Source organism: Pangasianodon hypophthalmus, chromosome 19 (assembly GCF_027358585.1).
Source record: "Pangasianodon hypophthalmus isolate fPanHyp1 chromosome 19, fPanHyp1.pri, whole genome shotgun sequence".
In the NCBI taxonomy this organism is placed as follows: Eukaryota; Metazoa; Chordata; class Actinopteri; order Siluriformes; family Pangasiidae; genus Pangasianodon; species Pangasianodon hypophthalmus.
In genome coordinates, this window is record NC_069728.1 from 8,488,947 (window position 1) to 8,516,103 (window position 27,157).

Consider the following 27,157-nt stretch of genomic DNA (forward strand, 5'->3'; position numbering starts at 1 on the left):
TTGTACAACTCACTTTTATCACTTACTCTATATAACCTGTATGTGCTTTTTGAACATCCCATTCCAGATTTAATCCCCTCTTTGATATTACAATAACCTCTACTCTTCTGGGAAGGCTTTCCACTAAATTTTGGAATGTGGCTGTGGTGATTTGCCCATTCAGCCATGAGAGTATTAGTGATGTCAGGCACTAATGTCGTATGTTGTGCTGGCAGTGGCATAAGCAGAAATTAATTTCGATGGGATGAGGAAAAATACAAAATAAATTCATGATTGTTTTCCTGATCTGTACAATCAAATTGGTAAATGTGACAAGCTCATGCATTTCAGGTGCATGTCAGACAGTAGTAGGAGCTGTGATGACAAACTTATTTAGTCTAACCATTTAAGGCACAATCTAGGGCCAACCAATCTTTGCATATTAATAATGTTGTTCTAAAATACATTTGTCACTTGCACTGAAAAAGGTTAAAATAACCTTTATAATAAGGGAAAATTACACCTTATAAATCCTGGTTTTCTTTTCTTACCATATAATGTATTGATATTGCAGTGGTTTGATTTGTTGTCAAAATAGACAGAATTTTTAAATACATTTATCATTTCATGTCAATATTCGTGTCACTGTCTCGTGAAACCTGTATTGGGAGGCTTCGTATTGTGGCTTTAGTGTATGATCTTATGCCTAGTAAGTACGTCATAAATATTTCAGTAGAAACATATTTCAGTGTGAGTTTTTCCTTGAAGGTCATAGTTAGCTTCTTATTTAAGGATGCTACCCAATTCTCAGTACTTTTACACTAACATTTGCCCAACAGATTTTCATCTTTAAATCTTTAGTGGGTTTTCCGTCCACTTGTTAATGCAAAAACAAGAAAAGAGCCAGAGAACCACATAGCCACATACTTTATTTGGCCTATCCTATATTCATTAATAGACATAAGGTGCAGTAAAGGGTGGTGGAAACTTTGTTCAAAAAAAAAAAAAATGTCAAAAGTAGGTCTTCCAGTCTCTCCATGATTTTATTTGGCTGGTGCTCTTTTGTTTCCATATTCAAATTTTTTCATGCGCTTCTTAGATTATTTGCCTAACAGTAGTTAATGGAAACACATTGCCATTTGCTGACTTCTCAGAAACATGCTCAACATTTGTGAAACCTGTTTATTTATGGGAACATAAATGGTGCTACAATAAAGAGCTGGATTCTGCTGTAACTCGTTGTCCTCTATCCAAGCCAGACCCCACTGTGTTCGGATTTTGGAGACAACCATGTTTGTCACTTGTTTGAGAAGCCGACTTGAGCGCTTGCATTGTGCCAGGCAGTAATAATCTTGTCATAGTGGGGGTCCACTGCTGCAGCATGTCCTCACTCACACTCTGCCATTACTGTCCAGCTTCAAAAACCAGCCTTGCCAGCGTCTCCAGACGCAGCATTTTAATGAGCTTTGTAATTTGTTGATTGATAGTGTGTGTTTAGTATGCAGTGTGAAGGGGCTGAGTTTCCTGCACATTGTGTGATGTTCTGCTTTCCTCAAACTGGACACATTCCAGCACATTCTTCTATGTGTCAGAGTGTAGATGGTAAAATTTGTCCTCTCTTTTTTTGTCTGTTTTGTATCCTGTTTTTTAAGAATGGCAAGCAGTATAGCTTTGTGAAAGCTTTGCATAGCTAAAAAGAATTCAGCAGTCCCTGTTTGTGCCCATTATTATTAAGAGAATGAGCTAAACGTATAGGAAAATTAGCATCTTTTTACGAGTGGCACAATATTCAAATAGCATACAATATTCAAAGAGCGTACAGTATGTAAGTGCCATGTGCATGTTGTGGGGCCCCACTGGCCTCAGGAAAGGTCCCATTGCATTGTGTTTACACGGCAGGAAGGGCTCTGGACAGGGTAGTGTTTAGACATTGGGCAGAGCAGCCCAGCAAAAAGCTCACTCCATTGTTCTTTATCTGGAAGCGCCAGGGCTATTTCTGTTTTTGTTGCTTAATTCGTCTGACATTGTCAGTGAATGGAGAGGAAGGCGTGTGTCTGTGTGTGTCTGTGTGTGTCTGTGTGTGTCTGTGTGTGTCTGTGTGTGTCTGTGTGAGAGTGAATAGCTAAATGCAGAGGGCAGGGGGGGGGTGGGCTTACAGTCAAAGCATCAGGCCACAGGAAATCGCAGGCCCCCCACTTCCACTGTGATTGTTTGCTGTCTCCGATCCCACCACGATAAAGATTGTTTTCTTTGTTGGATTTGGCAGTTTGGCAAAAAGAAAGAGTTAATGCTCGTGCCCACGGGCACGGGTGAGAATCTTGCTGAGGCTTGTGCCATCATGCAACCAGAGGACGAAGCTGAATTTTCTGAAGGGAAGGTGTGGTGGAATGTATAAATCCTTCAAGGACTAAAAGCTGCAGTGTGAAAGTCAGGCAATTCGTAGTGGTGTGTGTGTGTGTGTGTGTGTGTGTGTGTGTGTGTGTGTGTGTGTGTATCCCCTCCTGTCTCTGTCTGCCTAGCTCTCCCTAGTAACAGCACTTGGTTATACCACTCTCACAGCACTGTCTCTTCACCAGGCCATGTAGAAATGCAGCATGACATTTGCTTAAAATCAATGTAGTCCAAAAAACGCAGTTCTCCTTTGGCAGTAAATTTATTAGATATTGAATTTATCAGATGTTATGAGGTTGTATGAGACAAGTGGACTTGCAAGGCAGGGGGTTGGCAGGAGCAAGAAAGACTGAGTCACTGAAGCAGGTTGGGGATTTATGGCTTTATGTTGGGGATCTGCCTTTGCACTTGTCTGACATGGTGATCTACCTTTCATTGCTGCCTTGTTGGTCCAAGTGGACTGTGTGCGTGTGTCTGTGTGTGGTGTCTTTAGTTCTGTCTGTACTTGGCTGTTGTGGGGGCGGACACAATAGACCAAGAAGCATTTTATTCCATTGAGTGCTTTTTGAGTAATGTTGTTGATGCACAGTTTGCCTGCTATCCTGAGTCATCCTCTCTGACTCTTCAGGTGAGGAGCTGCTGATTGAGCGACATGCTCACACAGGCATGGCAAACCCTGGGGACCCATGGCAGGTCATTGTCCATCCTGGCGCCACAGCCCGTCTGGAGTACCGTGTCCGCATCAAGTGTGACGAGAACTACTATGGCATCAAGTGTAACAAGCAGTGCCGGCCTCGTGATGACTACTTCGGGCATTACCGCTGCGATCCTTCTGGAAACATTGTCTGTCTGGAAGGATGGATGGGACACGACTGTCGAACTGGTAAGGTATTTCAAGTTGCTTATTCAATGCAAGTTGGTTATAACAGGCTTTAGTTTATTAGGACATGAATGTTTGAACCAAGGAAACCTGTTAAACTATGACCTTTAGCACTATGTAAAGAAGCCTGCCGCTCTTCGTGGTTTCACAGCCCAGTAATCTTTACTCCTCAGCCTGAAGTGAGATGTACTGTAAATGACACCTCCACAGACCTGGAGTCACACTTTCCATTAGCCGCATTAGCTCAGTTCATGCAGGAAGTGGTGTCATTTACACACCGTCCTATAAACAATCATAGAGCTGAATGGTGTTTTTTTTTTGTGGCTGTGAATTGGTTGTTGAAGGGTGGCAGGGAGGCTGTTAAACACTAAATCACACTTGAAAGGATGTAGGTCAGGTTGTGGGGAGGAACAAAGGTTTTTTTTTTATTTATTTGTTTATTTATTTTACGTAGGGCCATTAATGTGTCATGTGTTTAAGCGCATGAATTCTCACTTCTTCTCATGTCTGTAATGGGTCAGTGTAAACAAACAAGGCTGACATTTTTCTTCTCATCCTCTTTTTGCCACCCTCACCCTATATATCTCTCTTGTCTCTATCTCTCTCTCTCTGTCTTTATTTCTCTGCAGCAATCTGTAAGCAGGGCTGTAATCTGATTCACGGAGGCTGCTCAGTGCCCGGGGAATGCACGTAAGTGGCAGAGTGTGGTTTCATGCTCACTTAGCCCAGCTGATCTGGCTGCTTAAGTTCAGCAGGCCATATGCGTGCATGCTGATAAGGGCTTTTGACCTGTTTACTTTACCATTAATTAATCAGTGCACCGGAGCCGATATTTGTGCAAGCTGTTTTTTTTCCATGTTTGTTTGTGCCACTCACTAAAGTAGAGCACACTGAAAGAGATATCGGTAATTGGAGGAGATACTTGGGGGAAAAAAAAAACAATTTGCTTTAAAGCTAGAACGTAAGCTTTGTAGCATTCTGTATTGCTTAGCGTATAAACTTTACTGATTTGGTGCATGATCGTGTTTTCGTGGAAGGTGACTGTTAACTTGAATTGCATGGGTTGAATCCAATCTAATTAACTCCAAAATAAAATGCGCTATTGCTTCAAATTTGAAGATTTTAAATGATCATCTGTTAAATCAGTAGTCATTCAGTCATTTTGTCTCATTCTTGCAAATCATCCTAAATTATATGACTTTAAAATTCAAATGTATGATTTCCAAGCATCCCAGGATTACACAAAATTTCCTTGTTCAGTTTTGTTGAATCTTGGTGTGTTCAAACATGATCATCTCCTGAAGCAGTTCATAAAAATTAAATTAGTTAGCTATCTGTGCTTGGAGCAGAGGAAAGAGTGATGCTTCCTCTGCTGGAGCTTGCTGTGGAATCCTCTGACGTCACCATCCCCTCTGTCTCTTCCTGCCTCTCGGCCTGCGCTTGGCTAGCCATGCTTCCTAAAACCACAGGAAGAGCCTGGAGCCTCCTTCAAAACCTAGTCAGTCTCCCTGAAACCGGCCCCAGAGCACAGCTCAGCTGTGTGATTTTCTGCTGCCCGCTGCAGAGTGTGGAGACTTGTAGATGCATGGGTGGACCTGTCACAGACTCATCAGACCAGGAATGTATAATGGGGCAATGATGGTGGGGTGTTGAATATTTTTTGACATTCAACACCAAGGCCTCAGCCATTGGGAAGCTGTTGCTGCAGTGGTATATTTGGGTGACCCCATGCCCCTAGGTTCCCCCTGACTGGTGTGTAGTTCAGGAGAAAAGAGTGCCATGAGTGCTGTTTGAGCTCTGAACATTCTCAGGAGATTGTGATTGTGTCATCTCAGTTGACTTAGTTTATTGACTGGGAGGCAGGTTTACTGACCGTGTTTGCTACTGACCGTGTTTGCTACCAACCAAAAGGAGGATGTTGGGAGGATGGCGGAGCCCCCACGCCCTGCAGGATGCAGTGATTTGTTTCCCTGCTGTCATCAGGCCAGTTGGTCAGGGAAGGAAGGAACGGAGGGAGTGGCCCATTCTGAAGTTGCAGCCGTTCTTTTCATTGGAATTAAATGGAAAAGACGTTATCTAAAGGCTGTCAGAAGCTGGGTTTTGTTTGTTCCACCCCACCATAGAATTAAGTGGTAAATGACAGAGGAATGTGTATTCAGGCCTTCCGGCTGCAACACGTAAGGCTGCAAGTATCAACGTATGGGTTTTAGAGGCTTGTTCCTAACAATTGTGGACTTGTCTTAGCACATTATACTTTATTTGCCAAGTCGTTTCTCTTTAGAGTGAACAAGCTTACGTTTGGCAGTGCTTGGCAACACTGAATGCCTCCAAGTTGATGCGGGTTTTAGTTTCCCTCAGTGTGTGCTGGACAGCCTATGTAGTCTTTCATGTTCTGGTAGTAAAGTTGTATCTGGAACAAATACACTCTAGGGCAGAATATGGGCCAAGGTTCTTTTTGTTGCAAAAGTGTTGCATATCATTTAGTCAAGTTAGGACCCAATTTGTGTTAATACACCTAACACAGCTTCTTGCCTGTGTATCGTCTATGGGAGGCCATTAAAATCGAATAGAACAATATTAGCACATCTGTGGGTGGGGGGTCAGGCTGTCAAGAAGCTGGGTTAGGTGTGTTCACACGAAGTTGGTTGTAACTTTAGATGAGCTGCAACACATTTGTGGTAAAAAGTGCCAAGGCCCCCTTTTTTTCCCCCCAGGGTGTACTGAAATGAGTGTTCTGAGTGATGTTTCAGCTTAAAAAAAAAAAAAAAAAATGCACAGGAAATATATTAAATAAAAATAACTGGTAAAATGGTGATTAAATGATGGGCTCTATGCCTAGTACTGAATGACATGGTTTACTCTTTAAAATGAGATTATGGCTCACTCACACAGAATTGCTGTTTTAAAGTACAAGACTTCTTCCCTGCGGTTTAGCCTGGTGTCTTTTCAAAGAAAAGAACTTAAAATTTTAATGATGTGTACTTTGATATTGCATAAAGATGTCTGGGTCACATGCAAACTGTCTCTGTGGCTGCTGAGCACTGAGGTACAACTACAGGAGCCATGTCTCTGCAGGCAGCAGCCAGAGTTTGGCCGTGTTTGTCCTATAGGACTTGCGTCTTAAAATAGCCCTCCCCAGAAATGACAAGACAGCTGAGACAGAACGAGAGGGAGAGAAAACCACTGGCCTTGGAATAGCAGAGTGCTGCTGTAAACCAGTGATTAGCTAACTCCTCACCGTTGCTCCTCCACATCCCCACTCTGGCTCCAACCAAGACACCAAGCATGTGTTTATAAGCTTGGAAGTGTTCATAACCTTTGCCACCCTGCTCAGATTGGGTGTCTGGAGACACCGCTTTACCGTAAGGCATTGGCAAGAACCTGCAGGCTTGTTTTGGCTTGCCATCTGTCATAGCGCTCCTCTCATGGTTTTCAGGTGTAACTATGGCTGGCAGGGTCAGTTCTGCGACGAGTGTCTACCCTACCCAGGCTGCGTGCATGGGACCTGTGATATCCCGTGGCATTGTAACTGTGAGAAGAACTGGGGTGGACTGCTGTGTGATAAAGGTAAGGATAATAACAATAAAATAAATAATTTATCACCACACCTCTACTGTATACAGCAAAAACAGTGTCACAATAGCACTTATATACGATAATGAGAGGTTTAAAGGTAGTAAACCACGAGAAAACAATTCAAAAATCAACTGGTAATTAAATAAGAAATCAACAGGAGTCAATTCATATGTGTGTCCTGCATACACACATAGACACTGTGCTCTGACTCCAGCTTTCTAACAAGCTGGGATATGTGGAAAAAAGAATTTCACTCTGCTGTAATGTATATGTGACAAATAAAGGCTTCTTCTTGTTCTTCTTCTTCTTCATTTGTTAGAATTTTTACAAAATTTAGCATTCAGTTTGGCGGGATTAAAAATCGTGTATGCTTCTGTGCTTAAATACATACCAAGACCAAATATCAGACAATCTAATATGTAGCAGCACACCAAATGGAATTCCAGCCAGTTCCATTTAGCTGATTTGTTGGCTGCAGTGTCAGCGTAGCTCCTGGTCATGTGACGGAGCGCACTCGGCAACGTGCTGGATATTGATGTCGTGATTGGAGTGGAGCTCGGACATCTGATCCCCCGGCCGACGTGCGTCCTGGAAGGCGATTAGGAATGTGAGGCGGCTGTGAGGTCGTCAGTCCCTGCTCCCTGTGGCCCTCTCTTTATTTATTTACCAGGCTTTATGTGCTAGGCCTCACCGTATAAGGCACACTGGGAGCATGCAGACCCCTTGCCCATGGTTAAGCAGCTGCCTTTCCCAGAAAAAGATGTCCTCGCAATTGACAGGCCATGTCAAAAGGGTCAGAATTTTTTACTGGTGAAACTGTTTGAGCCCACCTTGTTTCAGCAGCTGCAGTGTTGATTTATGGGCAAAAGTGTAACTTGTGTTTTTATTCCCTGTACAGATCTGAACTACTGTGGGACACACCATCCCTGCGTGAATGGAGGCACCTGCATAAACTCGGAGCCGAACGAGTATAACTGCGCTTGTCCTGAGGGATACTCGGGCAAGAACTGTGAGATAGGTAAGTAAATGAGTGCTATGCAGCATTTCATGTTGCATTGATGCTGAAACTAGTCAAAGGAACAATGCTAGGCAGAATTAATAACTGCTGTTTTCTATGGAACTGTCTTTGCAGCTGAGCATGCCTGCGTGTCCAACCCATGTGCCAATGGTGGCACTTGCCATGAGGTTCCGTCTGGGTTTGAGTGTCAATGTCCTCCAGGCTGGGAGGGTCCCACCTGTGCTAAAGGTGGGTGTTTGTATGTCATTATAATTGTGGTGTACATGTGATTGGGGTCGTCACGTGTTGGATGCTCAGTCGGGTCTAGCTGAAGGCTTATATGGACATAGATTACAGCAGAGTAATCCTGATGATTGACAGATGATGGATTTGCATAATCTGATTTTGCTTAGAACCATCCTCTGCAAATTAGGAGCATCACATGTTAGACATCCCACATACTTTACTTTATCTTAATTCTTATTCTCTCTTGGATGATAGCCTATAATGTTTTATATTCTGAACTCCCTTTTTCCCCATTCCTGTTCCCTCTCCATGTAGCTGCCAGGTTTCCCCAATTCACATGCAGAGCTTTTTAGCTGTTACCGTAGCAACAGGAGGGACGACTCCTAAAATTTTGCACCTATGCAGCTGCACCTATTTGGCATCTATGTCTTGTTGTTCTTAACAATCCAATAGATGCATAAAGAAAATGTGGGAAGAACATAGAAAAGGGGTTGTGTGCTGCCTTCCTTTCATTGCTGTGTTTGGCTCCTGAATGTCCTGTGCTGCCCCTGCGCTCACTTGTTATTTGTACCAGCATCAGAAGTGTGAGGATTGGGCAGCTAATCCTCTCACTAGCTACTCTGCTAGTCTTTGGATTAATTGTTCTACAGTGTGAAGTCAGAAGCGCTCTCTTACTCTCGCTGACACACTTTGGTTTTTCTCTGTTGTTTGTGTCTCTGTCTCTTGGTGTGTCCCCTGTCTGTGTTTACACTGATTTTGCTGACCACCACCCACCACATAATCACAGAGTTTCAATGTTTTATATGGAAAGCTACTGCTCATTTACTGTGCAGTAAAATCCTGCTCATGTGAATCCATTTGGCGCATCGACCTCATAAATGGTTTAATGATGAAACTGTTTTGCTTTGAGAGAACTGAGTGTTAAGAACAGCCGGCTGCAAGTTTCCAGTACACTATCTCTATTATGGTTGTGAAGAGAGCTCTGTTTTGGGTTGGATTGCAGACATGGACGAGTGTGCCTCGAGTCCCTGTGCTCAAGGAGGAACCTGTATCGACCTGGATAACGCCTTCGAGTGTCTCTGTCCTCCGCAGTGGGCTGGGAAGACCTGCAAGATTGGTAAGACTGATGCATGATTACTATTGTGCATTCTATTGGAATGAATTATAATTTGGTTCATTGTGTCAGAGTTTGAAGCTTTACGGTTTTGCTACGTATTGGGTCAAAGAGCAAGAAAAATAATTGGCAGCAACGGGTCGTCTTATACTGGTGGCAGTTTGTTTTTAATGTGCCCCTCTGACTGCACTGACTAATTCAATATAAGATACTCCTTCTAAATAGCATATAGTAGAAAGAGAATGAGGTCATTCCATTTCCTTTAAGGGGAATAGTTTACTCAGTGTTGTTGGAAGTGGGACAGATCTAATGCCATATTGAGCATCTCTCTGGCAAAGTCAGGGACCGTGACCTGCATGACCGTATGTATTTTTCACTTTCTGTGGCCTGTGAAAAGGTTTAACAGCGAACACTGGATTTTTCTATAGAGCTCACTGACTATGGAATGATTAGCTTGTATGTTACGCTGTGAGAAAATAATCTAAAAGGAATAATATATGGAAACCTCTTTTTACAATGATTTTAGTAGGATTATAATAATAATTATTATTATAGTGGTGAAGAGATTTGATGGGATTATAGGATTAGTCATTATTAGAACAGTCAGGAAACCGTAGCCATAATTGAAGCTGAACAGAAGTAATCTGCTCTGCATCCACTCATTTTAATAATACAATAGTGTATCCAGTTGTAGTATTCCATGCTGCATCTTACTGTCTTGATGCATCCCGTTTTGTTGGCAAACATGGCTGTTGATGCATGAGTGTCTGACCTGGACTGACCAGGTAAATGTAATTGTGTTTGACTACTGCAGCTGCATGCATGGTGGATGACTAGCAATATCTGTGTTTTGCTATAGGAGAGTAATTGCTAAAGTTTTATGAGAAGTGGAGCATAACTTGATACCAGTGAGTGGAGGAAGGATAGGAGAATGTACAGTGCACACAGGACAGACGTGGAGACGGCGGTTTGTTTTCTGAGATCAGTCCAGCCTTTGAGTCCACTTGTCACATGCACTGCTCCATCATGCTCTCGTCATAGGAAGTGCAGGATGCACGAGAGGAAGCAGAAGATGACCTGTAAACAAGTGCGGAAAGGGAACCGGAGCTTGTGTGCTCAGCTTACGGGTCGAACCGTAGCCTTGGCTCACATTTCGTGGCCCCGCTGCAGCTGGGAGTCAGGTTTCCCAGAGGACAGGTGCCTCGCCAGGGGCCCCTGCTGAATATTTAATCAACCTAATAAGCTCAGGCTCTTTCACAGCAGGGTCTGCGAGGGTCATGCCACCCATTTTTTCTCGAGTCAGCTTTGAAAGCTGATGAGTCTTTGGTGTGGAAATGGAGTATTGTTATCGAGGAGAGGATAAAATTAGGAGCAGACCCTGACGCAAAGTCTAATAGCCATCGTTTTGCAGATAGGTACAGTTGTAAGCTGCGAGACATTTAAATGTGCTTGAAGGTGGTGGGGCTACATAGAGAGATCTTGGGTTTTTCTCTCACTTTCCTGGACTTTTTTTTTTGCCCTCCCACTTTTTCTTTCTTGTTCCTCATCCTTGCTCTTTCTCTCCTTAATCCACAGACGTGAATGAGTGTATGGGGAAGCCTTGCAAAAATGCTTACTCTTGCAAAAATTTGATTGGTGGATATCACTGTGACTGCTTTCAAGGATGGGCTGGACAGAACTGTGACATCAGTCAGTATCTCCTCATGTTCTCCTCTGCTCACTGTGCCACAGCTCTCTTATCACATTCTTTAGTGTTGAGACTGTTCTCCTTCTACTTTTGTCTCTCTATCTCTGATATCCGAGCGCACATTCACACACACGGGTGACCCGTTCCGCAGCCAGGGTTTCCTCTCTAGGCACTTGATACTCTGGAGGGATATGTACACCACATAGAGTGTACAACTCCTGTTGCATGCTGGGTTCTTGCTTTCTGCTTAGTGGCCTGTTAGCTTGTGCTGATTGAACTAACGTTTCTGTCTTTGGCCTACTAATGCAAGCTTCTCGTCATCTTAACTGCATGCTGTTAATAATTAACAACCCGGACCCTGGTTTGTTTTCACTATGTTTACTGTTTGGCTTACTCTTTTCCTCATAGATGTAAATGGCTGCCATGGACAATGCCAGAATGGCGCGACCTGCAAGGTAGAACTTTCTCAGTTGTTGTTCTTGATTACAGTGGACAGTGCCCTTCACTGGCATTTCATTTTCAAGAAGTAGTGCTTTCATCATTTGCCGTGAGTAATAACCTGGTTTATTTTCAGGAAGGGGCACTGGGAGGATACCACTGCCAGTGTCCACCAGGCTTTGTAGGCACCCACTGTGAGATCCAAAGGAGCAAGTGTGCCAGCAGCCCCTGTCAGAATGGTGGTCGCTGTCACGAGGTGGGGGATAGCTTCGTATGCGAATGCATGCCTGACTATGCTGGGATGCTGTGTGAGGTGAGTGTCAAGAATGGGTGTTTGAATCGGGGAAGGGTAGTTTATGAAGCCTGCCAGATTGCCGTCTGTTTAAAATGATGCATATCCTCTTAATGTAATATATAGGAGACAATGTTTTTGAGATGATGTCGCATCTTTTTGGTGTCCATTTGCAAATTTTCCAATTCTAATTGAAAAATTGAATCAATTTGAATTAAACTTTGTAATAATATTTAGTAATTACTTTACAAAAATACATTTTGTAGCACCTTTGTATGATGTTTAGAAGCAAGTCTTCACACTCAATGTTTGATTAATGTATTTTAGCTAAAGGTGAGCTTTAGCTACAACACAGAGAGACAGATTTGACCTTGTCATACCTGTTAAGCACTGTTCAGTAGAGTTTTTAATTGAAATGAATAGGAAGTGGATGCACTGACACGGGCCCATTTGTCTGCACCATTAGCGTGTACTTTTCCTTGCATTACATGTTTCCTGTTAGAGAGGCTAAACTGGAAGGCCTCACATTAGCATGTATTTATTTGGAACATTGATGCAGGGCAGATCAGTGCTGCTATTCCAGCACAGGTGAAAGTGGGAGCTGGGAGGTTTTATTCCTGCCACATCGGTCTTGTTCTTGATGGTCCGGTCTGGGGCCTGTTGCCACCCAGCGGAGAGTTTGAAGTGGATCTCTATGGAGGTGCTAGAATCTGGTCCGGAGCCAGTCTTGGCTTACTGTACAGGCTAAAAATAAAGGACGTAGTGAATGAGGCAACTCTTTTTTGGGCTGACTGGCTGGCTGCCCACACACAGCCCAGGAACGAGAAGGCCTTGATTTTTTACGTTCAATTCGTGCTTGGCGTGCCATTGCACTCCTCTTAGCCTGTGAAGGGCTCCTCGTTCATAGACGGCATGTGGGATAAACAGGTCAAATGTTTGATCTGTGATAGCCCTCTTTCAAGAACATCTGCACATGAGCCTACTTTTAGAGCTGAAGCCAGCAGCGCGCAGTAGCCCTGCCCTAAACCGATACCCTGTGGAATAACTGCCAGCTAACATTCTAACATTTAATATTGAGCATTGGGTGACTGAAAGTCCAGCTGAAATGGATGCTGAATTCCCTGTACTGGAGCAGCTTTGTATGGACTTTTTTCTCGAAGCAGTCTGGCGTTCTGTCATCAGCTTTTGCATGGATAAGTGCTGTTAACAGGCCTTAGCCTCCCACTGTATAAACTGAACATCCCTAATAAAATAAATAAATCGACAGAGCAGAGGGGTGGCCACAGACAGCCCAATTCATCGACATGCAGCAAGGAAAGAATGGCCAGGCCGCAGCCCAACAAAACACCTTACATGGCAACTGGCAAGATCTGTCCCACTAAGAGTCTTGTTTGAATTCACTCCAAGTTCGTCCCTCTTGAAGATGTTTTGTGTATAATGGAGACTGGAAATATACTGCTGAAGTGGTGTGGAGCTAGTTGCTTGTACAAGGGGAGCAGATTTCTATCCAAAGTACTTCTCTGCCCTGAATTCTGAAATGTTATGGAGCAAATGATCATCTAGCCCCACTCTAAAGTCACTTGTGTGGCCTGGAGGTCAAAGCTAATAAAAATTTAAATGTTTTATATTCCTGCTGGATCAGGTCAGTGAGAAAGGCAGGATGACTAAGTTCAGCTTTATGGTTTGTTTTGATCAGCCTCTGGTGTAAACGTGATGTCGCAGTCATCTTAATCTGTAAGCTGCTGGCAGGTTTTCTACAGCTTACGCCACTCTGTTTATCGCCATCATTTAAAAATGATTTGGGGCCTTAAGAGCCAAGACCCTAAGTAAATCAAGGCCTCGTTCACCTTCTCTGGTCCACTGTCCCATTTATTCTTTGTCATTCTCTATTTTGCTTATTCCTTTGACTTTTTTAACCCCTTGTTCTCATCTCTCTGTGTATGTAGGTGCAAAGCCATTGGAACTCAAACCTTTGTGAGCCCAACCCATGTAAGAATGAAGCAACCTGCCACAGTATGCTGGGAGATTTTTACTGCGCATGCACTGAGGATTATGAGGGAAAGACCTGTGCGGATCGCAAGGACCACTGCAGGACTGCCCCCTGCCAGGGTAATGGATACCAGTTCCGTGTACTAATACTGGTTCTCTGTAACCCATTTCGCCTTTCGCCACAGTTAAGATGGATGTACACATAAAATGCTTACTGAATGTCCTGATATATGCTACATCTGCATAGATGTCCCTAATCTGCAGTTTTCGTGTTTTTTTTTCTCTGTCTCATAGTGATTGACAGCTGCACAATCACTGTGGCAAGTAACACCTCAGTCGGAGGCGTGAGACGTATCTCGTCCAATGTATGTGGGTCTCATGGCCACTGCGTCAGTCAGCCCAGCGGCAACTTCACCTGCACCTGTGACCCTGGCTTTACTGGCACTTATTGCCATGAAAGTGAGTCCTCCTGCCATCTTGTTCCTTCTTCATTTGCTTTTCCATATTTAACTTGTGCTCTTACCCCAGTGATCCCTTGTTTCCTCTTCCAGATGTGAATGACTGTGTGAGTAGCCCATGCCGCAATGGCGGGACCTGCATCGACGGTGTCAACTCTTTCCAGTGCTTCTGTCCTGATGGCTGGGAGGGCAAACTATGTGACCTCAGTGAGTGCAACTGGCATCATCACCTCCCTTTTTGACTGTCCCCCTCCCTCTTGGTTGACACTCACTTCACTTTCCTCTCTTTTAGACGTGAACGAGTGCAGCAGAAACCCATGTAAGAACGGTGGCCGATGTCAAGATCTGGTCAATGACTTCTACTGCGAGTGCGCTGATGGCTGGAAGGGTAAGACATGCCACTCGCGCGAGAGCCAGTGCGACTCCAGTACTTGTGCCAACGGGGGCACCTGTTATGACCATGGAGACACCTTCCGCTGCGCTTGTCTGCCTGGCTGGGGTGGGCGTACCTGCAACACAGGTAAGCTTGCTGACCTCTGACGGTTATCATCAAAGAATGTTGGAGTGAAAGGTAGTAGTACTTGTAGGGCTTTTATTTGTTTGTGTAGTGTTGCGTTGATTGAGCTAAACTGGGAACAGATTTGCGTGGAACTTGAGTCTATTTTGGTAACGGTGAACCTATTCTCTCTTTTTATGCTCCAGCAAAGAACAGCACATGTGCTTCCAGTCCATGTGTTAATGGAGGAACGTGTGTGGGAGGTGGTGACACGTTTACCTGCATTTGTAAGGACGGCTGGGAGGGACCTACCTGTTCACAGAGTCAGTTCCTAAACTTTTGTTCTATTTAGACTTCCTTTATTTGGCTAATTTGCATATTTTATGTGTTAATTATGTTATTACATAAATTATGTTATGTTAATACAAGCATTTGAGATTCTGTTCCATCTGACTGTCTGACTTTTTTCTGTTTTTCTTCCTTATTAACAGACACCAATGACTGCAACCCTCACCCTTGGTAAGTGAGCTGCAGCATCCCCGCCTCCAACATATTTACTCTACTCTAATCAGGGCTGTTGGTGGTTCTGTTGTCCCTGCTGTCAGTGGTGACCCTCCCCTTCCCTGTACAACACCACCAGCTGTGAATAACCCCTCTTGCATGGCTTTCTGCCCAGTTCCACCCCCCTTTCTTGCCCTCCATTCTCTGTGAACGGATATGTAGAAGGAGGAGGAGGCTGGGCAGGCTGAAGGATGGGAGGGGGTGTTGTAAAGCCAAAGGAAGATCTCCCTTCAGCCAACAGCATGGGAGAGCGCAGGATGGTTTTAATGGGGCACACAATAGAACCGATGGCCCTAAAAGGGTGCCCCCAGCGGTGAGGGCTTGAGGGATTGGGAGGAGGAGGCGGGCTGACTCTTTCTCCCGCAGCCCTTGTTGCCCTCCTGCCATTCTACCCTGCTGACCCACAAGCAGGGGATTGTGGATAGGGACGGGAAAAGGGAGGAGGGGACATGGAGGGCAGCCCAGCATGGGGCCATCAGGGATTAGCATCTGAAAAGTGCAGTATTGATGAATGGGATGAGGCCTTTGTAACCTTTCCTATCCTGCTCCGTATCTTTATTTCTCTCTTTCTCTCTTTTTCTTTGCATCCTTTTATACTGCTACATTTCTGCCATGAAGAGCTAATCAGTGTGGTTTCAATTAATTCTGTGAATCAACCTGTTGTCAGTAATACTGCATTTACTCTCTTGTGCAGCTATAATGGAGGAATCTGCGTGGATGGTGTAAACTGGTTCCGCTGTGAGTGCGCCCCAGGCTTTGCCGGGCCTGACTGCCGCATCAGTGAGTATTCACAGGGAGGAAAAGTGGGAACGATGAATGCCAGATTACAGAGCATCCTGTGTACTTTGACCTCTTTGAGGAGCAAAGGTTAACCCTTGCTTACACAGACAGAAGAGATGAATTATTCAAGCAGTGGCAGAAATTCCTCACTGCTGTCCGGGAGCTGTCTCTTTGTCTCATCTGACTGTCGATGCCTCTGACTGAAAATGGTCTCTTAAGGATTTCATGCATTTCTCTGACTTAATGTCTGGAAAGCAATCCCAGGGAGCTGCCTATGACCCACTGTGTATTTTATAAATTATCAGACATTTGGATTGTGTTTTTTTGTTTTTGTTGTTTCACAGCAGTTTTCAAATGTACTTTACTGTATAGATAAATGTATGCTTCTTTCCTCAGACATTGATGAATGCCAGTCATCGCCCTGTGCGTATGGAGCTACATGTGTGGATGAGATCAATGGCTTCCGCTGCATATGTCCACTCGGACGCTCTGGACCTCGATGCCAAGAGTGTAAGTTGGTTTTCTGAGTTGGTTTTCTGACCAGTATAGACTGAAAACCTAAGCCTTGTTCTATACTACTCAAAGCTATGAGGATTTTCATGAATTGATTCAGTATGAGTTGATTTAGGGATTCCCTTTCGATGTGTGATCCAGTCATAGGCATTGGGAAGACGTGTCATTACACTGGATTGCAGTTCCCTCATGGCAGCCGCTGGGATGAAGACTGCAACACCTGCCAGTGTATTAATGGCAAAGTAGAGTGTACAAAGGTAAATGTTACTTTCCCTCACACTATCCTGACAAGTCAATTGTTGTTCTCATCCTGTCTGTATAAAACAGTGCTGTACTGGTCATGCCACCATTTCCTGGGGCAAGCAATGGCTCTGGGGACTACAGTAGTCAAGTGAAATGAAATGCAAGAATAAATATACCTGATTACACACATTTGTGCATAGGCACAGTGCAAATACATCAGTGCAGAAGAAATACAATGTGCAGACATTCAATGTTGACATTCAGAGTGTGTGGGTTGTGAGGTATTGGGTTTAGTGTAAGTGTGTAGTTAAATTTATATTCATTTTAATGGAAACATAATGGATCTTATCACTTGTGGGAATGGCTCCTGACCTGTGTAACCCTCTGTCAGGTGGTGTGTGGCAGGCGGCCATGCCTACTGCCAGGAGCCCCAGGGAGAGAGCATCACGTCTGTCCAGCGGGTCGCGAGTGCCTAGAGCACGGCTTCCTCACCTGCCTCTCTCCCCCATGCCACCACTGGGGCTTCTGCTCAAGTCCTGACACCCCACCAGCTGTTCACACCAAGTGTGAGCCCAATACAGGCTACCTGGGCAACAGCTGTGCCCGAATTACACTCATCTTCAACCGGGACAAGCTACCCACAGTGAGTTTGGGATTTGGATCCTGATTCTGATTGTGTAGCTGTTTGTCTTTGTCTAAAAAAAAAAAAAAGTTTCATTCTACAGAAGCTTTTTAACAGCTGATGGGCAAACAGCGTGTTCTGTTGTTAAGTACTGATTCCTCTCCTAGGGTACGACAGTGGAGAATGTATGCTCAGAGCTGAGGTACCTGCCTGCTACACGGAACCTTGCCAAAGATGATGCCCTATTGGTTCTCTGTGAACTCTCCTACTCCAACCAGGATGCAGTAGAGGTGGCCATGGTAAGTGAACCGCTTTAGTAATTTTTATCTAACAGGGTGTCTGCAGTTGTGTATATATCAGTGATGTGGCTTCCACTGAGTTATTTAGAAAAGTGTTTATATTTGGTACACTATCTGGCCAAAAATATTTGGACACATGACCATTAAACATTCCAAACATTGGGCACTGATATTGAGTTGTTCCCCCTTTGCTGCTATAACTGCGTCCACTCTCTTGAGAAGGCTTTCCACTAGGTTTTGGAGCATGGCTGTGGAGATTTGCCCATTCAGCCACAAGAGGTTGGGCACTGATGTCTGGCAAGAAGGCCTGCTGTGAAGTTGCCATTGCAATTCATCCCAAAGGTGTTCAGGGGCATTGTCATGCGGGTTTGGGCCTCTTAGTTCCAGTGAAAGGAAATCTTAATGCTACAGAATAGAAAGACATTCTAGACAATTTTGTGTTTCCAACTTTGTGGCAACAGCTTGGGGAAGGCCCACATATGGGTGTTATGGTCATGTGTCCACATACTTTTGGCCATATAGTGTATATCACCACTGCAAAATAAACACAGATTCTGTCTTGTAAATTCGTCTTTCCTTTATGAGTGGGGCGTGGGCTGTCAGTAGCTGCTTTTGCTCATTTCATTTTTATTTAACTATTTATTAGATTTATTCAACTGATCGGCTGGGGTTTAAGTCTTGAAATTATTAAATAAACCTATTAAATATACTATTTGGATATTCTTGTTCAGTCATGCACTCCTGTTGGTGTTCTCATATTTGTGAGGCGTGTAATACACCTAAAGCTTTGCATTTCAGCTTTTCAATGAATCATTGTGGCTTATGTGGACTGCTAAGTGCCTTTACTTGTGTATGGATTTATGTGATACACACATTATAACAAGCTGACTCACAGCTTCAGGAACTGCTGAGGTATGCTGAACTGCAGGTCTTTGCATGTTGGAGATTTCATAAAAATCAATGGGATGTAGGCATGAAATGAGAGAATGATCATAATCACTGCAAAGACAGGCTTCCTTGTTCCTCTTATTTGAACTTAAGAAATAGTGTATTTTAAACCACACGCTTTTACGTTTGCTGTCCAATGCGTCTCCCTACTTTTCCCACAAAACTTACCTTTCTGGCCAACATATTTAGATGGGCATACTCCACAAGTTTAAACAGGGTCATTCATTCTCATATTCTCCATCAGGATCTCCTGCAATGTGTATCTTTTGCTACTTCGTCCTGTCTTGCTGTCAGGCTGTCTCTCTACCATGTGCACACACACACACACTTCTGACATATCCAATGTTGGCTCTGTGCAGTCCTTCCAGCAGGATGAGCAGCCTGACCACAGTCGGATCCAGGAGGCGGCCAGCACCGTCGTCAGCACGCTGTCCAAGCGCCACAACAGCACCATCATGCTGGCTGTCATCGAGGTCAAAGTGGAGACGCGGGTCGTGCCTCAGTCTGTGGGTGAGTATCCACCAATTCATGCAGATTAAACGGCTATGACAGGAGGGCGCCTGGAGACCAGAGACCATAAAGCCAATGTGATTCATCCTATCTTCTCTCACTGTAGCTGACGCTGTATGGGAACAGCATGACTAAGCTGAAGTCACTGTCTGCATGCTTTCAGGCAGTAATGACTCCTAAAGAGTCCTAAATGACAAGGCCTTCTCTGATGGAAGTGCAGTAATTTTTTAGGAGCCAAAAGGTTAAAAGGTGCCTCAAATCTTGAGAAGCTTTGAAGTAGAAGAGGGTGGATTCTCTTTTGAGTCTGGTTCCTCTCAAGGTTTCTTTCTCATGTCATTCTCATTAGGGATCTAGATCTACATCCGTATTTCTGTAAAGCTGTTTTTTTGACTGTCTTTTGTTAAAAGTGTGATGCAAATAAAATTGAATTAAATTGGAAAGCTTTCTGTACAAAGTGTTTCATTTTATAAGACGATCGCTTGCCTTTCATCTAGCGTTTTTTTTTTCTAATTGGAATTTATAATGTATTTGGCTTGGCCTGTTTCTAGTTCTTGAGACAAAGAATTATGGTTAATTAAATAGGGATTAATGATTGTATTAATGATTGCCTGCTGTTTCAATATTGTGTTTAAACAATATTTAAAATATTTTAAGTGCATATTCACTTCAAATGAAAGTTCTATACAGTGTGTATTGCAAAAAATTTTATTAATGTAACAGGAATGTTACAAAACACATTTACACACTCAATGATTATTTCCATAGTTTTCATGTCATGGTGTCTTTCGAGATGAATAATGAAGAAAAATTATTTTCTTTGTATGCAGATTATCTAGTGCCTGTGCTGTGCGTGGTCTTCTGTGCTCTCTGGGTGTTCTGCGTGATCGTGTGCGTGTGGTGGACGCGTAAGCGACGAAAAGAGCGTGAGAGGCGCGAGCATGCACCTGTGGAGGAGAGCGTCAACAACCAGTGGGAGCCACTGCGACCAGTGACACGGCAGCAGCACAAGGACAACCGGGATGCTGAATACGAGCGCGCCAAGCTGATGGGCAACACCGAGCGGGCGTGCAAAGGCAGTGAAGACGACCAGCTGGAGGAAGAGGATGGGGAGGAAGAGGAACTAGAGCTGTGCGAGGAGTGGTGTGGGACAGAGGGCGGCAAGAGGCCCATCCAAAAGTACTCGAAAGCGACAGTGCAAGTGAACAGCGAGGTGATCTGCACCACACGCAGCAGCAATGCGCCCCTCAAAGCGCCTCACCGGACAGCCCACAGCCACAAAGACAACCGCTGGAAAAACACAAACAGCGCCACTGGCCAAGACCCCAAAGAGCTGTATGTATAGACGCTATTGCACAGACCCGGGCACAGAGAGAGGCTTTTTTTCTGACGAAGAAAACAACAGACTGTTGAGTTTGAGAGAGAGAGAGACGGAGAACTTTGTTTGTTTGTTTTTTTCCCTCTTCACCTTTTTATTTAATGTGCTGAGATATTTTGAGTCTGAGATTTTTTTTCCCCCTTGAAACATTTTTTTTTTAATTTCTGATGTACAGATGAAGTGAATTTGTTTTACTTTATAAGAATAGGTGAAGAGATGGCCACTTTTTTTTCAAAATATACTGCTGAAAGAAATTGAGCAGGAAATCGAGGAAAAAAAATATAAACTGTGTAAAGACTTTTCGTTGCTGTTTACAGATGATTCTGGTTTTGTTTTATTGTGAGTGGCCTGTATTTTGGATGGGGCTGCCAGTGAAGTGCACTGGCCCTGTGGACAGAAGTAAGAACTCCTTGTGATTTTGCCCTCATTCATCTCGTCACCTCTCCTCACTCCATGCTTGCCTTACTGAGCTCGCAGGTCGGTGCCTGCGAAGTGGCCTTGTTTTTCTCTTGTGTCTGTTGTCTTGGCTGAACACTCCTTAAATGATAAAGGATTGCAGTATTTTGAGTTGGTAGCAAGTGCCTTCTGACAAGCCTGTTGCATCTCTCGCTGCCGAGGTCAACCCCAATAGATCACAAAGGGAGCTTGTCTCCCATTTTGTACCACCGAGGTATTTGATCAAAGAAAGAAAGAAATCTGTAAATATTTGTACATAGTAAAGGAGTCGCTGTGTATATTTGAATTTAGTAAATTAAGACAAGTCACATTTTTTTATTACTATTATAATTATGATTGAAATTATTATTAATATTATTATTGTTATTATTATGATTATTTGGGTTTTTTTTGTTTGTTTGTTTTTTTACAATGCCATTCCTTTTATTTATGCCAGTTGACATAGGCAGGTTTTATACAAGTATACAGCATCCCACAGTCAGAACAGTAATGTAATCAAAGTTCATCTTTTTTTATGTTGTTGATTTTTGTTTTCACATTGACACAAGTAATTCTTTAAATTTAGGTGGTATATTGTGGCGTGTGTTTTTGCTTCCGTAACATCCTCTGTGCCCCTTTCAGCATCTGTCCTTCCTTGCTGTCATAGAATTCTGGAAGCCTGCAGAAATTCCTGATACATGTCAAGGCCTATGGGGCCAAACGCGCCTTTGCAATGGTGCAGTTCTCTCCTACGATGTGAAACTGTGTTCTTGCTCCATCTGATTGCTCCTGGGTTTTTTTTCTTTTCTTTTCTTTTGGTTTGAGGCTTCATGAAGGGAACAAATTTCGTTGTAAAGCAGTTTGTGTTTGAGGTACCAACTCCAAACAAAAATGGATTACCTCAGAAGTGGCTGATTTTTTTTTTTTTTTTTTTTCCCTTTTATTTTCATTTTGAATATTACTCTTGTGGGTGGCTACTTGCTGCCACATATGGGAGGATTCAAAATAAAAGAATTGAAATATCCTGAATTAATCTGAACAGCTGATAAAATAAGAAACCCACATTAAAAGCTGAATGTGCATTATGGGAAGGAATGGGTTCGGGTCTGAAGAAGATTGGAAAACAAAAAAAATGTAATTTTTTTGTACAGAAGAATTGCTCTGCAAAGGTTTTGGTTCATTTAGTCAAATTTATGTTTGTTCTTAGAAATAAATCAAACTATTTATTAAAGCATTTTATAACAATATGCTCAAGAAAACTACAGTGTTCTGGTATTTAGTGTGAAATTAGCATTTGAAGAAGGTTTACTCCACATCTGTTAACTCACCTATGAGGAGAAGAAGGAATAATTTTTAATGGTGTTCTTTTTCTTAGCTCTTCTCCACTGATTTCTAATTTCTAACTTTGCTAAGGTTATAGTGTTGGAACAAAATAAAGAAACTCTGGGCTGAGTTTTATAATAAATCAACTGTATCAAATAACCCTACTTGCCCTTGCTGCAGCCAGAGGTGAGCAGCAAGACAATCAATACAGGAACTGTCTTCTTCTTCCAGTCAGGACGGCCCTGGGAGGAAACAACCAATAGCATTAGCTCTCCTGTTCTCGGCTGACTACACGCAGACCAATGGGATCTTCTGGTTTCTTGTGGCTTCATCCATTCTGAATGTTTCATGAGGATCTGTATGATGATGCTGAGAGTTTGTTATGGTTTTGTCTCATGAGCTGCCACTAATGGGATGCTTCTCTGGTGGAATAATGGCATCAGGTTTCACATCTCAGAGGGGAGGGTTGAGGCAGTGTAGGTGTTTCTAATACTGTAATTTGCTTCATTTATGGTAGTACATCTAAACGAAGAGCTGGGAGAATTAACATAGAATACAGCAGGGTAATAAAGCAGTGAATAGACAGCTGATGAATAGGTGCAATAGTGCGCTTTTCCGACACAGTTATTAGCATTATGGGCTTGTGCTTAGCATATAATAAGACAGAGCATCATTTACAATGGCGTACAGAATTATTTGCACTTTTCATATTCATTTAAAAAAATATGTAAAATTGTAAAACAGTAGGAGAAACTATCTTCATTCTAAAAACTAATTATTCATTGAATCGTATCTTCTCTCAAAAATATATATGACAAATTAAATAATTAAATAAGTAATATTTAAAATACATGCAAACAAATAGTTATTTTTGAAAACATTTTTTTTTTTTTTTTTGCTCAGTCCTCAGGAACTCATTTAACCATATCCTGTTCTCCTGGGGTTTAAATATGAGGTTACACATGTGTAAAATCCCTTTGTTATCCATTACTGCGGGGGGAAAAACCAAAGAACTTTCAACACAAAAGTAACTGATGGTTGTTGACTTGCACAAGTAAAGTATTTTTTTTTTAAGCACAAGCAGTTCAAAATACCTTTAAGCACAATTATGTTGATAAAAAGAATCACATGTCTAAAACAGATAAGTTTGTCACCTGACCCCTTGAGCACACTTAATTAAAAATTAGAGATTAAAAATTAATTGATTCTTGTGGTTGTTTCAAAAGTTTCCAAATCAACTATTAGTTGCTACTTTTATAACAATGAGAAAGAAGCCGTTCCTGAGAGCTTGTTAAAAAAGCAACATCTGAAATTCACCAAGCATCATTAGAACTACAGTTGGCATAGTGTCTTGTGGTCAAATCAGACCAAAATCAAACTTTTTGGTCATTCACACCAGGTTTGTTGGGAAACGAGGGCTACATACAAGGCACCAAAACATCCACTGTACAGTTTGGTGGCGGTTTAGCTATATTTTTTGGACTATTTTGTGGCTGGTGGTTCAGGGGCTCTAGACTAATGCAATCATTTATTCTGCTAAGTACCAGGGTATTTCAGCCCAAAACCTGGTTCCCTCTTCCAGACTTGGCCTTAGATAGCACTTTCAATAAGATGAGGACCAAACATACTTTTAAAATCACAGAAATGGTTAAACAAACAAAATCAGTGGTTTCCAATTGTCTCTGGCCTTGAACCCTACTGAAAACCTGTCTTAATCAAAAGGGGAAGTCTGCATTCACAAATGTAGTATGAAGAAGCTTAAAATGTTCTGCATGAGGAGTGCACCAAGTACACTGTACAAGTGTTTTCAGCCTTGTTAGACATTACAGGAATAGACTCAGTGTTATTCTCTCCAGGGCAAAATTGGACCACTTAAACAAATCTTTTTTTGTGTGTGTGTATGTTTGGAAAAAGGAAAACCTTTAAATAAAACTATACAATGCCCCTGTATGTTTGAGCTCAAAATATCACCTATTGCATGTGTTATTCTTTTAATATATTAATTTTTGCTGGTTGTCATGAAGGGTGCCAGTAATTCTGGAGGGCTTGGTTAAAACTGACATCATTGTCATCATTCACCATCAGCACTGATTATCACAGACAAGACACGTCTTCTGGGAAATGCTGCACATAAGTGAAAATTTCCCACTCTGCTTCCAATCAAATCGAGTCATTTATTCGATTCAGAATTTTTCCCACTATCACTGCCCCACATGTGCTGAGAGCCATAAAGCTGCTCCATGTATCTCTGTGTGAGACTGCAGCATGTGGCTGAAAGCTGACACCGGATTCCTGGAGCGTCTCCCAGCAGTCAAGGACGTCTGACCCTCACACATTTATAAACACTGTGTGTCTATGATGACCTGAAATGCCAGGTACGCCCGTCTCAAACAGCCGCCTGTCTGCTGTCAGATCCTTCGGTTGTTACAGCCACTCCTCCTTCACAAGCTCCCTCCTTCCTCTATTTTCTGTTTCAAAGCAGGCCCAAAATTGGCTATTTGGCTGATTACAGTCCGTTATGCTTTCAAAGTCTACCCAGGCACACTGGCAAGTTGGTGCAAGAAAAAGGCTGTCAGAAGTGCAGGGATGAGAGTTTGTTGGAGAGTCAAATCCATTTAGGTTGACTCAGGCTTTGGTGAGGCTTTGATGCAACACAGACACTAAACCTGTGGACTGATCAAACATCCACACTTCTCCCATTTATCATCTGCCATTTAAAATCTTACCAGATTAACTAGACTAGTTTTCTCTACGTCATATTTCTGCTTCTCTAACAGCTAGAACATAAAGTGAACATAGGCAAGGCCTACTCAGTAGCATACATTTTTTTTGTGAGACAAACTTAATTCTTCAGTATTGAAACTTTTGTGTTTGTACAAAGGTTTAGACAATTTATCCTAGTAAATCTTGTGATACAAGTTTTTTCACGTTCAAATTCAGTTTCTTAATCACAAGTATATCAAAAACTGTTCATTTCTGAAATTCCCAGGCTAATAATTTCTTTACTATAACTCATTGTTTTTTTTTTGTCCAAATATGAACATTTCTCTCAAATACGTTAATTTGAAAATTGTGTCACGTCAGACATTTTGTCTATTGCTTAGTCATTTCACCGATAGATTAATCATTTCATCTGTAGAATATTTGTGAATATTAACTGACAATACACTAACATGCAGGGGTGGAAAATACTTGAGTAATTGTGCTTGGTAATGCTTAAGTTTTATTTTGGTGCATTTATACTTTGTGTCATTCAAATTCAAAATTTGTACTTTTAAATTTACATTTTAAAGTTACATTCCCAAGAAAAAAATACTTTACATTTTTATGTAGACTTTATAAGTACTTGTTACAAATATCAAAGATCTCTTCTTCCTCATCTAGCCAGTGACTGCATGCTATACATCAGTATAACTGGCCCCTGCAAATTTTATGTACATTCCAGTTTAAAGCATCCAATGTTCATCAGTGTGGATTTTTTTTTTTAAATCAAGAATCGTGTCAATTTGTCTGCTGTGACCTTCTCATGCTACAAAATGGAGTTAAGATTACAGCTATCTGTGTGTCTGAATATGTATAAGCCACAAGACTGCAGTGTTGACCTTGAGGATGAGTGCCCTGGTCCTTCCTCAATAAAATCTTTCAATATGCTGGAGTAAGCAATGACTTATATAAAATGAGGCCTCTCCTTTGCCTCCCTGGAAGGCATGAACTCCATTCCATTTGATAAAGCATGTTGAGGTAAGTCGGCATTACGTTTTGCTAATTAACTTGCGATATTTAACTATGATGGCCTGTTTTCTTTGCTAATGCCATGTTAGACTAGCACTGATTCCTTTAGCTAACATAATTGGCTAGACAAAAAGTCAAATAAGGGTAAAGTCAAGCTAATGGTGAATACGTATTCACAGGATATTTTACTGCTGAGTGATTCATTAGCAAACTGTGAAGCATTAGTCAGGTACAGTAAGCATGACCAGCTTGTAGGAAAACAAACTGTTGACATCATTAGTCACCAAAGGTATGATTGAGGGAAAAAAGCATAGTTGCTTTAAAATGACAGTTTTGGAAAAGTAATAAAAGATACTTGTTCACATAAAAACATGACATTAATTTCACCAGTTAAAACAGTTACTTTTATTTGAATATGTTTAAGAATATCAACTTTTTGACTTTTACTTTTCAATTTTTGGTCAGTTATTTCCACTTTGTACTTTCAAGAAAAATAAAGCCAAGAAAATATTTAATAATGTACTATGCAATATAAAAGAATTTTGAAAGAATCTTGAAAAATTTTATGCTATGAAAATCAGCATCTGATTAAACATTAAAAATTGAACAGGAAAAAACCTACATAATATCAATATTTGGTTTGTCTGAAAATTGGTCTCTTATGTAACATGTTACTTTTTTAAGGACATTCAAAATTTCTCCATCATATTACAAGATATTTTTCAGTACATAAATGCATATGGTGACAGGCATTTATGGCTGCACCTGCTTAAAACTGTAAGATCTGTTAAACAACCCCACCCCACCCCACCCCCATTCCTGACTCCCAGGTTTATCATGGATTTGTAAAATACAGTGCAGCACGCTCCTACTGACTGCGTGCAAGCTAACAGCAAATACTACTATAGATTGCTTTCTCAATGAGCTGTAGTTCCAGGCAGTAGGGTTCAAATGATCACGAAGAGATATTTGAACCAGGGTCTTTGGACTCAGGTTACATCCACATTAACACTATGATGATTACATAACTGGTTGTTGTGTGATCTGCTGAGTAAATGACCTGTAAGACCAGTTAGCATGGAAGCTTCCCGTGTTAGAAATGTGTGTAGCCTGTGGAATGAACAAGGCTGGCAGTGGAGAATAGATAGCCCAAGGGGTTAGAGAGTAGAATGCTCAAACTGACAGATATATGGGCTTCCCAAACCCATATAGGTTATGAGTTCAAGTGTTTGAAGAGAAAAGATGAACTTGAGATAAAGATCAATTACCTTAT

General features: G+C 42.2%; 1 protein-coding gene across 2 annotated transcripts in view; it reads left to right on the forward strand.

Moving 5' to 3' along the window:
* jag2b (jagged canonical Notch ligand 2b) overlaps positions 1–24,163 on the forward strand; it is a 39,169-nt gene extending 15,006 nt beyond the window's left edge. The window contains exons 4-25 of one of the 2 annotated variants that reach the window (XM_026944501.3): positions 2,999–3,253; positions 3,880–3,940; positions 6,687–6,817; positions 7,725–7,844; positions 7,959–8,072; positions 9,073–9,186; positions 10,759–10,872; positions 11,279–11,325; positions 11,445–11,621; positions 13,547–13,709; positions 13,884–14,048; positions 14,141–14,254; positions 14,340–14,567; positions 14,750–14,866; positions 15,035–15,062; positions 15,799–15,884; positions 16,281–16,394; positions 16,539–16,654; positions 17,032–17,283; positions 17,430–17,561; positions 18,869–19,019; positions 19,847–24,163. In XM_026944501.3, the coding sequence (XP_026800302.1) occupies positions 2,999–3,253; positions 3,880–3,940; positions 6,687–6,817; positions 7,725–7,844; positions 7,959–8,072; positions 9,073–9,186; positions 10,759–10,872; positions 11,279–11,325; positions 11,445–11,621; positions 13,547–13,709; positions 13,884–14,048; positions 14,141–14,254; positions 14,340–14,567; positions 14,750–14,866; positions 15,035–15,062; positions 15,799–15,884; positions 16,281–16,394; positions 16,539–16,654; positions 17,032–17,283; positions 17,430–17,561; positions 18,869–19,019; positions 19,847–20,361 (3,314 nt within the window). In that variant the 3' untranslated portion in view covers positions 20,362–24,163. The remainder of the gene's footprint in view (positions 1–2,998; positions 3,254–3,879; positions 3,941–6,686; positions 6,818–7,724; positions 7,845–7,958; positions 8,073–9,072; positions 9,187–10,758; positions 10,873–11,278; positions 11,326–11,444; positions 11,622–13,546; positions 13,710–13,883; positions 14,049–14,140; positions 14,255–14,339; positions 14,568–14,749; positions 14,867–15,034; positions 15,063–15,798; positions 15,885–16,280; positions 16,395–16,538; positions 16,655–17,031; positions 17,284–17,429; positions 17,562–18,868; positions 19,020–19,846) is intronic. The other variant, XM_026944502.3, reaches the window with a different exon arrangement.
* The last annotated feature ends 2,994 nt before the right edge of the window (positions 24,164–27,157 follow it).